Genomic DNA, 13,548 nt, shown 5'->3' on the forward strand with positions numbered 1-13,548 from the left:
CAATGAGACAACTCTCCATCCAAGTCACAATGTATAAAAAGTTAACAATTATAGGTCAAAGTACAGCCTTCAACACAGAGCCTTGGCTCACACCAAAAAGCAAGCTATAAAGGGCCCCAAAATGACTAGTGTTAAACAATTCAAACAGGAAAACCAACGGTCTAATCTATATAAAAAACAAGAAACGAGAAACACCTATGAACCACACCAACAAACAACAACCACTAAACAACAGGCTCCTGACTTATGACAGGTGCATAAAAATGCAGTGGGTTTAAACATTTTAACAGGCGCCAACCTTCACCCTTACCTGAGACAGTAGTGTAACATTACAACATAAAAAGACACACTATAAAATATCAATTGAAATGGCTTAACTCAATCAAAAAGACATTTAAACAAAAACAAGTAAACATACACTGAACGAATAAGTTTGATCTATGACACAATATAAATCAATTAAAACACATCCCAGGGATTTAGTGTTTTAACGCCATGGACAGTCAAAGAAGACATGATTTGTGCAATGCAAAGTTTTTCTCCTCGAGGGTATCACCAGCCCAGTAGTCAGCACTTCTGTGTTGACATGAATTATCATTGATATGGTCATAATTATAAATTAACTGTTTACAAAACTTTGAATTTTTCTAAATACTCTGTAAACAGGAATAGATTACCTTAGCTGTATTTGGCAAAACTTTTAGGAATTTTGGGTTTCAGTGCTCTTCAACTACATATTTTATTTGGCCTTTTAAACTTTTTTGATTTGAGCGTCACTGATGAATCTTTTGTAGACGAAACGCACGTCTGGAGTACAAAATTTCAATCCTGGTATCTATGATTTTTTTTTAATAAATTCCATTGTACACAGGTTCATTTAATAAATTCCATTGTATGCAGGCTCATTTACTTAATTTCATTGTACTGTTTAAAATAAGGAGATGTGGTATGATTGTCAATGAGACAACTATCTACCAAAGTTCAAATTAAGTGGCAGGGGTTTAAATAATGAAAAGTCCAGGACCATTTGAAATTTTAAGTGAAAGGTCTTCCATAAGAAATCAGCGGTCATGTATAAAGCATCAGTGTAAAGAATGGTATGTCCTTGATTTTTATACGACCGCAAAAATTTTTTTTGCGGCCCTATATTGGTATGACGTTGGCGTCGTCGTCGTCCAAAGACACATTAGTTTTCGCACTCTAACTTTAGTTTAAGTGAAATGACCTCAATGAAATTTTACCATAAGGTTCAATACCACAAAAGGAAGGTTGGAATTGATTTTGGGGGTTATGGTACCAACAGTTAAGGAATTAGGGACCAAAAAGGGGCCAAAAATAAGCATTTTTCTAGTTTCCAGACAATAACTTGTGTTCAATTGTATGGATCTCTCTGAAATTGTACTGCAAGGTACCATACCACAAAGGGAAGGCTGGGATTGATTTTGGGGGTAATTGCCTCAAAATTTTAGTAGTTAGGGGCCAAAAAGGGGCAAAAAACAAGCATTTTTATACAACCGTTCTAGTTTCAGGACATTAACTTGTGTGTAAGTGTATGGATCTCTCTGAAATTGTACTACAAGGTTCCATATCACAAAGGGAAAGCTGGGTTTGAGTTTGGGGATAATTGCCCTAAACGTTTAGGAATTTGGGGCCAAAAAGGGGCCTAAAAACAAACATTTTTACAGTTTCCAGACAATAACCTGTGTTCAAGTGTATGGATCTCTCTGAAATTGTACTGCAAGGTACCATACCACAAAAGGGAAGGCTGGGATTGAGTTTGGGGGTGATGAATCATAAGGGGGTTCAAAAAATTTGGGGGAGGGATATTTTTTTCCTTCTTTTCCTTTAAAATTTTCCATTTTAAATTGGTTATTTCTGATTTATATATAAAAGCAAATAATAATGATATGGTTTGAATAGGTAAATTAAAATTTTTTAAGCTCTTAGACCACATTCATTCTGTGTCAGAAACCTATGCTGTGTCAAATATTTAATCACAATCCAAATTCAGTGCTGTATCAAGCTTGTATGTTGTGTCCATACTTGCCTCAACTGTTCAGGGTTCAACCTCTGCGGTCGTATCAAGCTGCGCCCAACGGAGCATTTTATTGTAATTTGAAAATGAAAAGTCCTCTCATAGAAAAGGTACCGGACCTCGTACACACACTAATCTAAACCCCTTAGTGGATGTAAGCAATAAAGGCAACTGTACAGCCTTTAACAATGAGAAAAACTCATACTGTATAGTCAGCTATAAAAGGCCCTTTTTTTTAACTCAACTTCTATAAATATTAAAATATTCTGCTGATTTTGACGAATCACAAAATAATAACAAAAATAAAGGTAGCCGTTAAATTTTGAGACCTTTAACATGTCTAACAAATTGTGATTGGCCAAAAGATATTTTTACAAATCATTGTAAAAATTTAATCAATATGACGCTAGCAATAGCCAAAAACAACTATTTGAAGAATTCCTACCGTAGTGTGATAAAGAATCACTTTTCATAAATTACAGCAGACACTTTTGAGCATTTTTAAAATATGGAGATGATTTGGAGTTATAAAAAGCACATGTTTTGGCATCCTATACAGGTTGCACTTTGTAAATACAGCTGTTTCTCAAACCACGCCTCTTTTGGGGAGATATAGAATATTCATAGATAATTAATTTTGTTTACATACTGGTTCCCAGTTATGATCTCTATGTTTCATCTCATAGAGACATAACTTGGGAATGTTACCAGTAAATATACATATGCATATTGTTTATATTGAAATCTGTGGTAATCCTACAGTTAAGGTAGGGGTAGTTAAGAAATTTAGTGTTAGTTTAAACTCTTAGAAGTTTGGGGCATAAAAAAGTTGAAAATATGCCGCACAGCCCTATATTTTGACCTTTAAAAAAAAAAGTAGTGCATATGAACTTCCCATTCTAGGATATGATTTTTTTCAAAACTTCATAGTAAAAGTGGTACAGTTTTAGCCGTAAAAGGAGTTCCTATGGGAAATTGCATTGTCAATATTTACAGAAATGCAACCTACAAGCTAGACATGTTTTGGCATCCTACACAAGGGAGACATGTTTTGGCGTACAGCGACATCATATAGGCACCTTTTGAGGAGGACACTTTTCAGAGTGTTACATGTTTAATTATTATTTCTATTGCATGTTTGTTAACTAAGTTGTCAATGAAAAACACTTTCTACTATACTGTCAAAATAACAAACATTTACAATAAATTTTTTAATGACATCCCAAATCTCACAGATACTGACAAACTAGTGGCCTTGCTAGATCCCTTAAATCTGCTCTAAGTGATAGAAGAGGTTCCTTTATGAAACAGTCTTGAGAGCTGAGGACAGGGACTATTTTTTCAAATCTGTTTTGTGTTGGTTTTTTTATTTATATTTTTGGCAAGCCTATGTTTGCCTATCATGCTTACTGTGGATTCATTAATTTTCATGGGTACCAATTTTCATAAATACGAAAAAAATGTATTTTTGGTCGAAATTTGATTTCATGGTTTTGCTAAAGTCTGCATACAAACCTATGTAAAAATTGCGCTTCACCTAAACCAATGAAATTTCAGGAAAATTGGTATCATCCCACGAATAATAATAGTTCAACAGTATATTTTTCATAAGCAAATGTTTGCCTTTAATGTTACTATGACAATACTGATTATCTGTGTGCCTTCCTTAAGATCTTCAGTATATATACAATTACATACAATTCCTTAAGATCTTCAGTATATATACAATAACATACAATTCCTTAAGATCTTCAGTATACATACAATTACATACAATTCCTTAAGATCTTCAGTATATATACAATTACATACAATTCCTTAAGATCTTCAGTATACATACAATTACATACAATTCCTTAAGATCTTTAGTATACATACAATTACATACAATTCCTTAAGATCTTCAGTATACATACAATTACATACAATTCCTTAAGATCTTCAGTATACATACAATTACATATAATTCCTTAAGATCTTCAGTATATTTACAATTACATACAATTCCTTAAGATCTTCAGTATACATACAATTACATACAATTCCTTAACATCTTCAGTATACATACAATTACATATAATTCCTTAAGATCTTCAGTATATATACAATTACATACAATTCCTTAAGATCTTCAGTATACATACAATTACATACAATTCCTTAAGATCTTCAGTATATATACAATTACATACAATTCCTTAAGATCTTCAGTATACATACAATTACATACAATTCCTTAAGATCTTCAGTATACATACAATTACATACAATTCCTTAAGATCTTCAGTATATATACAATTACATACAATTCCTTAAGATCTTCAGTATACATACAATTACATACAATTCCTTAAGATCTTCAGTATACATACAATTACATACAATTCCTTAAGATCTTCAGTATATATACAATTACATACAATTCCTTAAGATCTTCAGTATACATACAATTACATACAATTCCTTAAGATCTTCAGTATACATACAATTACATACAATTCCTTAAGATCTTCAGTATACATACAATTACATACAATTCCTGAAGATCTTCAGTATATATACAATTACATACAATTCCTTGCAAAGATCTTCAGTATACATACAATTACATACAATTCCTTAAGATCTTCAGTATACATACAATTACATACAATTCCTTAAGATCTTCAGTATACATACAATTACATACAATTCCTTAAGATCTTCAGTATACATACAATTACATACAATTCCTTAAGATCTTCAGTATACATACAATCACATACAATTCCTTAAGATCTTCAGTATATATACAATTACATACAATTCCTTAACATCTTCAGTATACATACAATTACATACAATTCCTTAAGATCTTCAGTATATATACAATAACATACAATTCCTTAAGATCTTCAGTATACATACAATTACATACAATTCCTTAACATCTTCAGTATACATACAATTACATACAATTCCTTAAGATCTTCAGTATACATACAATTACATATAATTCCTTAAGATCTTCAGTATACAAAATGGTTTACTTTTATAAATTTTGACTTGGATGGAGAGTTGTCTCATTGGCACTCATACCACATCTTCTTATATCTATATACAATAACATACAATTCCTTAAGATCTTCAGTATACATACAATTACATACAATTCCTTAAGATCTTCAATATACATACAATTACATACAATTCCTTAAGATCTTCAGTATATATACAATTACATACAATTCCTTAAGATCTTCAGTATACATACAATTACATACAATTCCTTAAGATCTTCAGTATACATACAATTACATACAATTCCTTAAGATCTTCAGTATATATACAATTACATATACAAGAATAGGCCAATTTACAATTTAGATTGGAAAAAAATGTAATTGTGAATTTTTTTCTCCAAATGTTTGAGGAACATGAATAAATTTGCATATGACAGATGTAAAATACAGGTTAATGTAACCCTTAGGTAAAAAGGAAAGTTTAATTAAAACATGTAATCAACTTATCTGAATGTAATGAACAGGTACACCTATTGTCCTAAAGGTAAATGTATCCTATTTATCATGCATGGTTCAACTACACAAAAATAATGACCATTTAAACTCATTTTAGAATTGAATGAAAACCATAAGTGGAGTACAGTGTGGAACAGATGGTACACTCCATCGTTACAAATTTAGGTAAGCTTTATATCAACAGGTCACATTGTTGAACAGATGGTACACTCCATCGATACAAATGCAGGTAAGCTTTATATCAACAGGTCACATTGTGGAATAAATGGTACACTCCATGGATACAAATTCAGGTGAGGTTCATATCAGCAGGACACATTGTGGATGGTACACTCAATCGATACAAATTCAGGTAAGGTTCATATCAGCAGGTCACATTGTGGAATAAATGGTACACTCAATCGATACAAATTCAGGTAAGGTTCATATCAGCAGGACACATTGTGGAATAAATGGTACACTCCATCGATACAAATTCAGGTGAGGTTCATATCAGCAGGACACATTGTGGAATAAATGGTACACTCCATGGATACAAATTCAGGTAAGGTTCATATCAGTGGGACACATTGTGGAATAAATGGTACACTCCATCGATACAAATTCAGGTAAGGTTCATATCAGTGGGACACATTTTGGAATAAATTTAAAACTCCATCAATACAAATTCAGATAAGGTTTATATCAGCAGGACACATTGTGGAATAACTCCATCTGTAAAAGTTTAGATCAGTAGGACACAGCTGAAGGTCATATCAGATAAAAAACTCCATTGATACAAATTCATGTGAGGTTTATATCAGAAGGACACTTTATGAAACAGATTTGAAACTTCATTGACACATATTCATGTAAGGTTGATATCAGTAGTAATTTTAAAATCAGATGGACACAGCTTGAGATAGGAACAGATAAAAACTCCCTTGATACAAATTCAGAAAAGCTTGATCTCAGTAGGACACATTTTGGAACCCATGGAAAACTGCATCGATATAAATTGTGGGACCAATTTAAAATTTGTGGATACAACTTTTGGGCAAGTTTTATTTCAGTAGGACATATTGTGGAACACAAGGAAAGCTCCTTTGATACAATTTCTGGTAAGGTTAATATCATTAGGAGTGTAGGACATATTGTGGAACACAAGGAAAAACTTTGTCTATACAAATTCATGTAAGGTTGATATCAGTAGTAATTTTAAAATCAGATGGACACAGCTTGAGATCGGAACAGATAAAAACTCCCTTGATACAAATTCAGAAAAGCTTGATATCAGTAGGACACATTTTGGAACGCATTGAAAACTGCATCGATATAAATTGTGGGACCAATTTAAAATTTGTGGATACAACTTTTTGGCTAGGTTTATTTCAGTAGGACATATTGTGGAACACAAGGAAAGCTCCTTTGATACAATTTCTGGTAAGGTTAATATCATTAGGAGTAAAGGACATATTGTGGAACACAAGGAAAAACTTTGTCTATACAAATTCTGGTAAGGTTAATATCATTAGGAGTGTAGGACATATTGTGGAACACTAGGAAAGCTCCATCAATAGTGAATACAAATTTTAGTAAGGTTACTATCTGTGGGTCACATTGTGGTACACAAGGAACATTTCACGGATACAACTTCTGGTAAGGTTCATATCAGCAGGACACATTGTGGAATAAATGGTACACTCCATTGATACAAATTCAGGTGAGGTTCATATCAGCAGGTCACATTGTGGAATAAATGGTACACTCCATTGATACAAATTCAGGTGAGGTTCATATCAGCAGGTCACATTGTGGAATAAATGGTACACTCCATTGATACAAATTCAGGTGAGGTTCATATCAGCAGGACACATTGTGGAATAAATGGTACACTCCATTGATACAAATTCAGGTGAGGTTCATATCAGCAGGTCACATTGTGGAATAAATGGTACACTCCATTGATACAAATTCAGGTGAGGTTCATATCAGTGGGACACATTGTGGAATAAATGGTACACTCCATCGATACAAATTCAGGTGAGGTTCATATCAGCAGGACACATTGTGGAATAAATGGTACACTCCATTGATACAAATTCAGGTAAGGTTCATATCAGTGGGACACATTGTGGAATAAATGGTACACTCCATGGATACAAATTCAGGTGAGGTTCATATCAGCAGGACACATTGTGGAATAAATGGTACACTCCATGGATACAAATTCAGGTAAGGTTCATATCAGTGGGACACATTGTGGAATAAATGGTACACTCCATCGATACAAATTCAGGTAAGGTTCATATCAGTGGGACACATTGTGGAATAAATTTAAAACTCCATCAATACAAATTCAGGTAAGGTTTATATCAGCAGGACACATTGTGGAATAACTCCATCTGTAAAAGTTTAGATCAGTAGGACAGCTGAAGGTCATATCAGATAGAAAACTCCATTGATACAAATTCATGTGAGGTTTATATCAGAAGGACACTTTATGGAACAGATTTGAAACTCCATTGACACATATTCATGTAAGGTTGATATCAGTAGTAATTTTAAAATCAGATGGACACAGCTTGAGATCGGAACAGATAAAAACTCCCTTGATACAAATTCAGAAAAGCTTGATATCAGTAGGACACATTTTGGAACGCAATGGAAAACTGCATCAATATAAATTGTGGGACCAATTTAAAATTTGTGGATACAACTTTTGGGCTAGGTTTATTTCAGTAGGACATATTGTGGAACACAAGGAAAGCTCCTTTGATACTATTTCTGGTAAGGTTAATATCATTAGGAGTGTAGGACATATTGTGGAACACAAGGAAAAACTTCTTCTATACAAATTCTGGTACGGTTAATATCATTAGGAGTATAGGACATATTGTGGAACACAAGGAAAAACTATGTCTATACAAATTCTGGTAAGGTTAATATCATTAGGAGTGTAGGACATATTGTGGAACACTAGGAAAGCTCCATCAATAGTGAATACAAATTTTAGTAAGGTTACTTACTATCTGTGGGTCACATTGTGGTACACAAGGAACATTTCACGGATACAACTTCTGGTAAGGTTGATACCAGTTGGACACATTGTGGAAAAGATTTTACACTCCATCTATACAAATTTAGGTTTGGTTAATTTCAGTAGGACACACTTAATAATTTATTGTATTGATTACTTATTTACAGTTGTTTTATGGGAACTATTTTTGTTGAGCCTGCTACATTTATGTCCCGAAAGCATAACATAGCCATTCTAGTTTCTGTCGTCTGCATCCTTATTATTTAGGTTCAGTCTCTGATTAAACTTTTTTCAGACATCAATAACTTTGTCAAACCTTAATGGAGTTTTATGAAATTTGTACAGAAGCTTGTTTTTTACAGTTAACATTTACAGACAGTCTAAGATTATATTTTTGATCTGATAAATTTGTTAATCTTCATGGATTGTTCTGAAACTTGGACAGAAGCTAATTTTCAAGACCTTTATTTTTAATTAGAGATCAACCTTCATTCTACTGGAATAGATGATCAGTAACATCACAAGGACTTCAAAAATTGCTCCCTGGAGGCTTGTTAATAAAGTAAAAGTATATTTGTATCACGTCGTCGTCATTGTCCGAAGACATTTGGTTTCCAGACAATAACTTTAGTATTAGTAAATAGAAATCTATGAAATTTAAACACAAAGTTTATAACCTCAAAAGGAAGGTTAGGATTGATTATGGGGGTTATGGTCCCAACAATTTAGGAATTAGGGGCCAAAAAGGGTCCCAAATAAGCATTTATCTAGTTTCATGACAATAACTTGTGAAACGGTGTATGGATCTCTCTGAAATTATACCACAAGTTTCAATTCCATAAAGGGATGGTTAGGATTGGCTTTGGGGAGTTATGGCTCAAACCGTTTAGGAATTAGGGGCAAAAAAGTGAGAAAAAACAAGGGTGTCCTGGTTAATGGACAATTACTTAAGTACAATGTTGTGTTTGAATTACCTCCCTTACACTGCTTTTAAATTATGTATAAAGAAATGTTGTATTGTCTTGAGGTGATTAGCTGTCAATTTATTTTTAGAAGTTACTATTTTAATAATTTTAAAAATGCTGATTAAGGTATATTAATTTTAGCCATGATTATGTATGTCATTTTCTATTTTAAGACTTTTATGATGTATTTAAATGGGTTATTATGGTTGCAAACTCCATTGGAAATTTGAATTGAGATTATGACCATATCTTGAGGGAAAGAATTTTTTGGAAAAAGGGGGGGGGGGCAGTCTTCACGATGAACTGCTAAATCTACAGGCCCGGAGCTCAATTTTTGAAAATTTTTAGTTAGATTCTGTTGGCTTGTAGATATGATTTTTACAGGCCCGAGAGCAATATTACAAGCCTGGGCTGCCTGGGCTGCCACTCAGCGTGAAGACTGGGGGGGGGGGGGGTAAAAAAAGATTGATGGTGGGGGATGGGGACAATTTTTTCTCCTCAAGATTTCAGAAATCAAAAAGAAAATGTCTTCAAATATTTTTTTTTGGGGGGGGAGGTCAATTCGCAACAGCATAGTGTATTGCACAAAAGCAAAAAAAAAGGGGGTTAAATTTTATTTTGGGGGGGGGGGGGGGGTCAATTCGCAACAGCATAGTGTATTGCACATATAAATTCAAATCATATAACCAATTCTAAGTTCTTTGACTACGGTTATTCTGTGTCAGAAACCTATTATGTGTCAAATATTGAATTACAATCCAAATTCAGACCTGTATCAAGCGCGAATATTGTGTCCATTTTTGCCCTAACTGTTCAGGGTTGGACCTCTGCGGTCGTATCCAGCTGCGCTCGGCGAAGCAATTTATTATGAATATTGAAAACAGACAATTAAACACTCTATTAAGGATGTACTTAGGTCAGGTTAAGGAATTTTTGTCAGATTTTCCAACTCCTTGGTTTTTATACGACCTCAAAAAAATTGCGTTGGTATATTGCTGTCGTTGTCATTGTCCAAAGCATTTAGTTTCCAGACAAATACTTTAGTTAAAGTGTATGGATCTCTATAAAATTTAATCAAAAGGTTCAATACCACAAAAGGAAGGTTTGGATTGTTTTTGTGGATGATGGTCCCAACCGTTTAGGAACTAGGGGCCAAAAAGGGGCCCAAAACAAGTGTTTTTATAGTTTCAGGACAATAACTTGTGTATAAGTATTTGGTTGCTCTGAAATTGTACCACAAGGTTCAATACCACAAGTAGAAGTTAGGGATTCATTTTGGGGGTAATTGCCCAAACCGTTCAGGAATTTGGGGCCAAAACAAGCATTTTTCTAGTTTTCAGACAATATCTTGTGTTTAAGTGTATAAATTCAAATCATATAACCAATTTCAAGTTCTTAAACTACATTTATTCTGTGTCAGAAACCTATAATGTGTCAAATATTTAATTACAATCCAAATTCAGACCTGTATCAAGCTTGAATATTGTGTCCATTTTTGCCCCAACTGTTCAGGGTTGGACCTCTGCGGTCGTATCCAGCTGAGCTCGGTGAAGCACATTTTTTTCATTCTATACAGAGTAAAATATTTTGCCCCATAACACCCATTTTTCTTTTCATATAAAACTTCAATAGCTCATAAAAGGTCATTTACCAAAATTTAAGCAAATTCTTGATTTCTTTTCTTTCGATTTGAGACCCAAATGATACCAATGCTAAATATAAGGTGAAAGTCCAAGTTAGGCTTTCCCCGCCATTTTTAAAAAATTTTAAATCTTGAAAAGGAGCTTCATAACCTATCAATATTTTTAGCTTATATTGTTCCTTAACTAATGTTCTTCCGACTTATAGTATCAATTTTAAATTCTAGATTTTTTTAATTTCACCTAAGTACATCGTTAAACTATCATGACTATTCAGGCAAGAGAAATTAAAAGGGAGAAAAAAATATGACTTTTTATTTTTATTTATACAAGTAGAAAAAATCTGAATGTCTAAGGGATATAACTCTACCTCCAAAATGATTTACCTATACCAGTACCGGTAAGAAAAAAAACACTAGCATAAGTATCAACCATGATTGTTAAGATATATATTATACATTAACTAAGTAAAAAAAGTTTAGCAGCATACATTTTGATTTTAAAACTTTCAATTATAAATTTTCAAGTTGCAGAAATAATTTTTGAATTGTTTTGTCGAGTAAAAAAGTGTTTCTCATGGTTTAGTTTCTTTGTTACAATTATTGATGTATTGATATGTTTAGACATATAATTTAGTTTGGAAATATTAAATTGATAATATTTGTTGTTAAACTATTTTACTCAGTTTATATACAAATATATTTTTAAAAAAATAAGGATGATTCTGGTTATGAATTATTTGCAGTATGTTAGAATGTACAAAATGTAAATGGAACTCAAACTAATAAATATGTCTTTCTCTTGACCTATTAAGGATGTACTTAGGTGAAATTAAGAAAATCTAGAATTTAAAATTGATACTATTAATCAGAAGAGCATCAGTTAAGGAACAAAATAAGCTAAAAATATTGATAGGTTATGGAACTCCTTTTCGAGATATTTTATTTTTTTAAAATGGCAGGAAAAGGCTGACTCAGACTTTTACCTTATATTTAGCATTGTCATTATTTTGGTCTCAAATCATAAGTAAAGAAATCTAGAATCTGCTTAAATTTTGGTAAATGATGTTTTATGAGCTATTGAAGTCTTATATGAAAAGAAAAGTGGGTGATGTGGGGCAAAATATTTTACCCTGTATCGTAAAAAAACCAAGGAGTCCGAACATCTGACAAAAATTCCTAAACCTGACCTAAGTACATCCTTAAGAAATCAAATATTCACCACGCCTTTCGAAACCTCGCCATTGATAAACCAAATTTATAAAACATTTTTTTTTTAAATACTTGACGTTTGATGTTCATTTATTTAAGGGAAGAAACACACCAATATCAAATATAATGTAGAGTAGATAAACGACATCACTAATTGTTTATGTTGACATTTATGACAGGGCAGTTCACATTGTTACATTTGTTGTGACATAGTTAATGTAATTAATATTTCAGTAAATATATTTTTATTCTAAAAGTTAAGAACAAGAAAATAAAAAGATACATTATAAAATGACACCAAAATAGTGGTAGGTCACAGAGGCCTTGTCAACAAACATCAATCATGTTTTTACTAATTTAACAAACATTTAAAGCTTTTATGGTATGCTTTCTGCCCATTTTAACATTGGTAGGCATTGTATTTGTCAATATCTTTATACTGAGCATTAGCGAGGTGTAAAATATTGACAAATATAATGCCTACCCATGTTAAAATTAGCATAAAGCATGGCATGATAGAATTATTTCAATTCTGATAGGAATATTAAGAACTTTTGTACTTCGAAGCGGACCTATAATACACATCCAAAAGGCAGCCATTTTGATTTTGATGAACCAAAAACGCTATAGAATATCAACAGTTGAACGATCAAAAAATTAATATATAAACGTAAACTTACTTTTAGAATGATTTTATTTAATTTCCTAGCAAGCAACACCGACAAAACTATACATTTCGACCTCCGGCATTGTTCAAAATACAACTGATGTTGCAATTTCAATTTTGACGTCATTCACGTGCAGCCCATGTTTTATTGTAATTAGAACATGGCTTTGTTTCCAAAGCGAAAGAAGGACGTCATATTAGAATTAACGATATATTTTTCTTAAACTTCTGTAAAAGACTTCTAGGTCAATGTACTTTCAAATTTAAATGTAAAAACTGGGGTTCACGGACCTAAAAATGTGTTTTTGTTAAAATACATTGAAATTAACGAAATCACAGTTATTTTATGAGGGTTATATAGGGGAATCTTAATTTTGCCTTATTGAGGAAACATTATATGATAGAATTGGTTAAAACTGAATGAGAGAATTGCGTTTTATACAACCACAAAATTTTTTGCGTTCATATTATGTTATGGTGATGTCTGATCGGT

General features: G+C 32.5%; 1 protein-coding gene across 2 annotated transcripts in view; it reads left to right on the plus strand.

The window, feature by feature from the left end:
* Positions 1-13,548, plus strand: part of LOC127736739 (protein-tyrosine sulfotransferase 1-like) — a 43,106-nt gene that overhangs the window by 15,799 nt on the left and 13,759 nt on the right. For both annotated transcript variants that reach the window (XM_052247320.1, XM_052247321.1), the window contains exon 3: positions 5,651-5,718. In XM_052247320.1, the coding sequence (XP_052103280.1) occupies positions 5,657-5,718 (62 nt within the window). In that variant the 5' untranslated portion in view covers positions 5,651-5,656. The remainder of the gene's footprint in view (positions 1-5,650; positions 5,719-13,548) is intronic.

This window comes from Mytilus californianus, unplaced genomic scaffold (genome assembly GCF_021869535.1).
Source record: "Mytilus californianus isolate M0D057914Y unplaced genomic scaffold, xbMytCali1.0.p SCAF_36, whole genome shotgun sequence".
Classification (NCBI taxonomy): domain Eukaryota; kingdom Metazoa; phylum Mollusca; class Bivalvia; order Mytilida; family Mytilidae; genus Mytilus; species Mytilus californianus.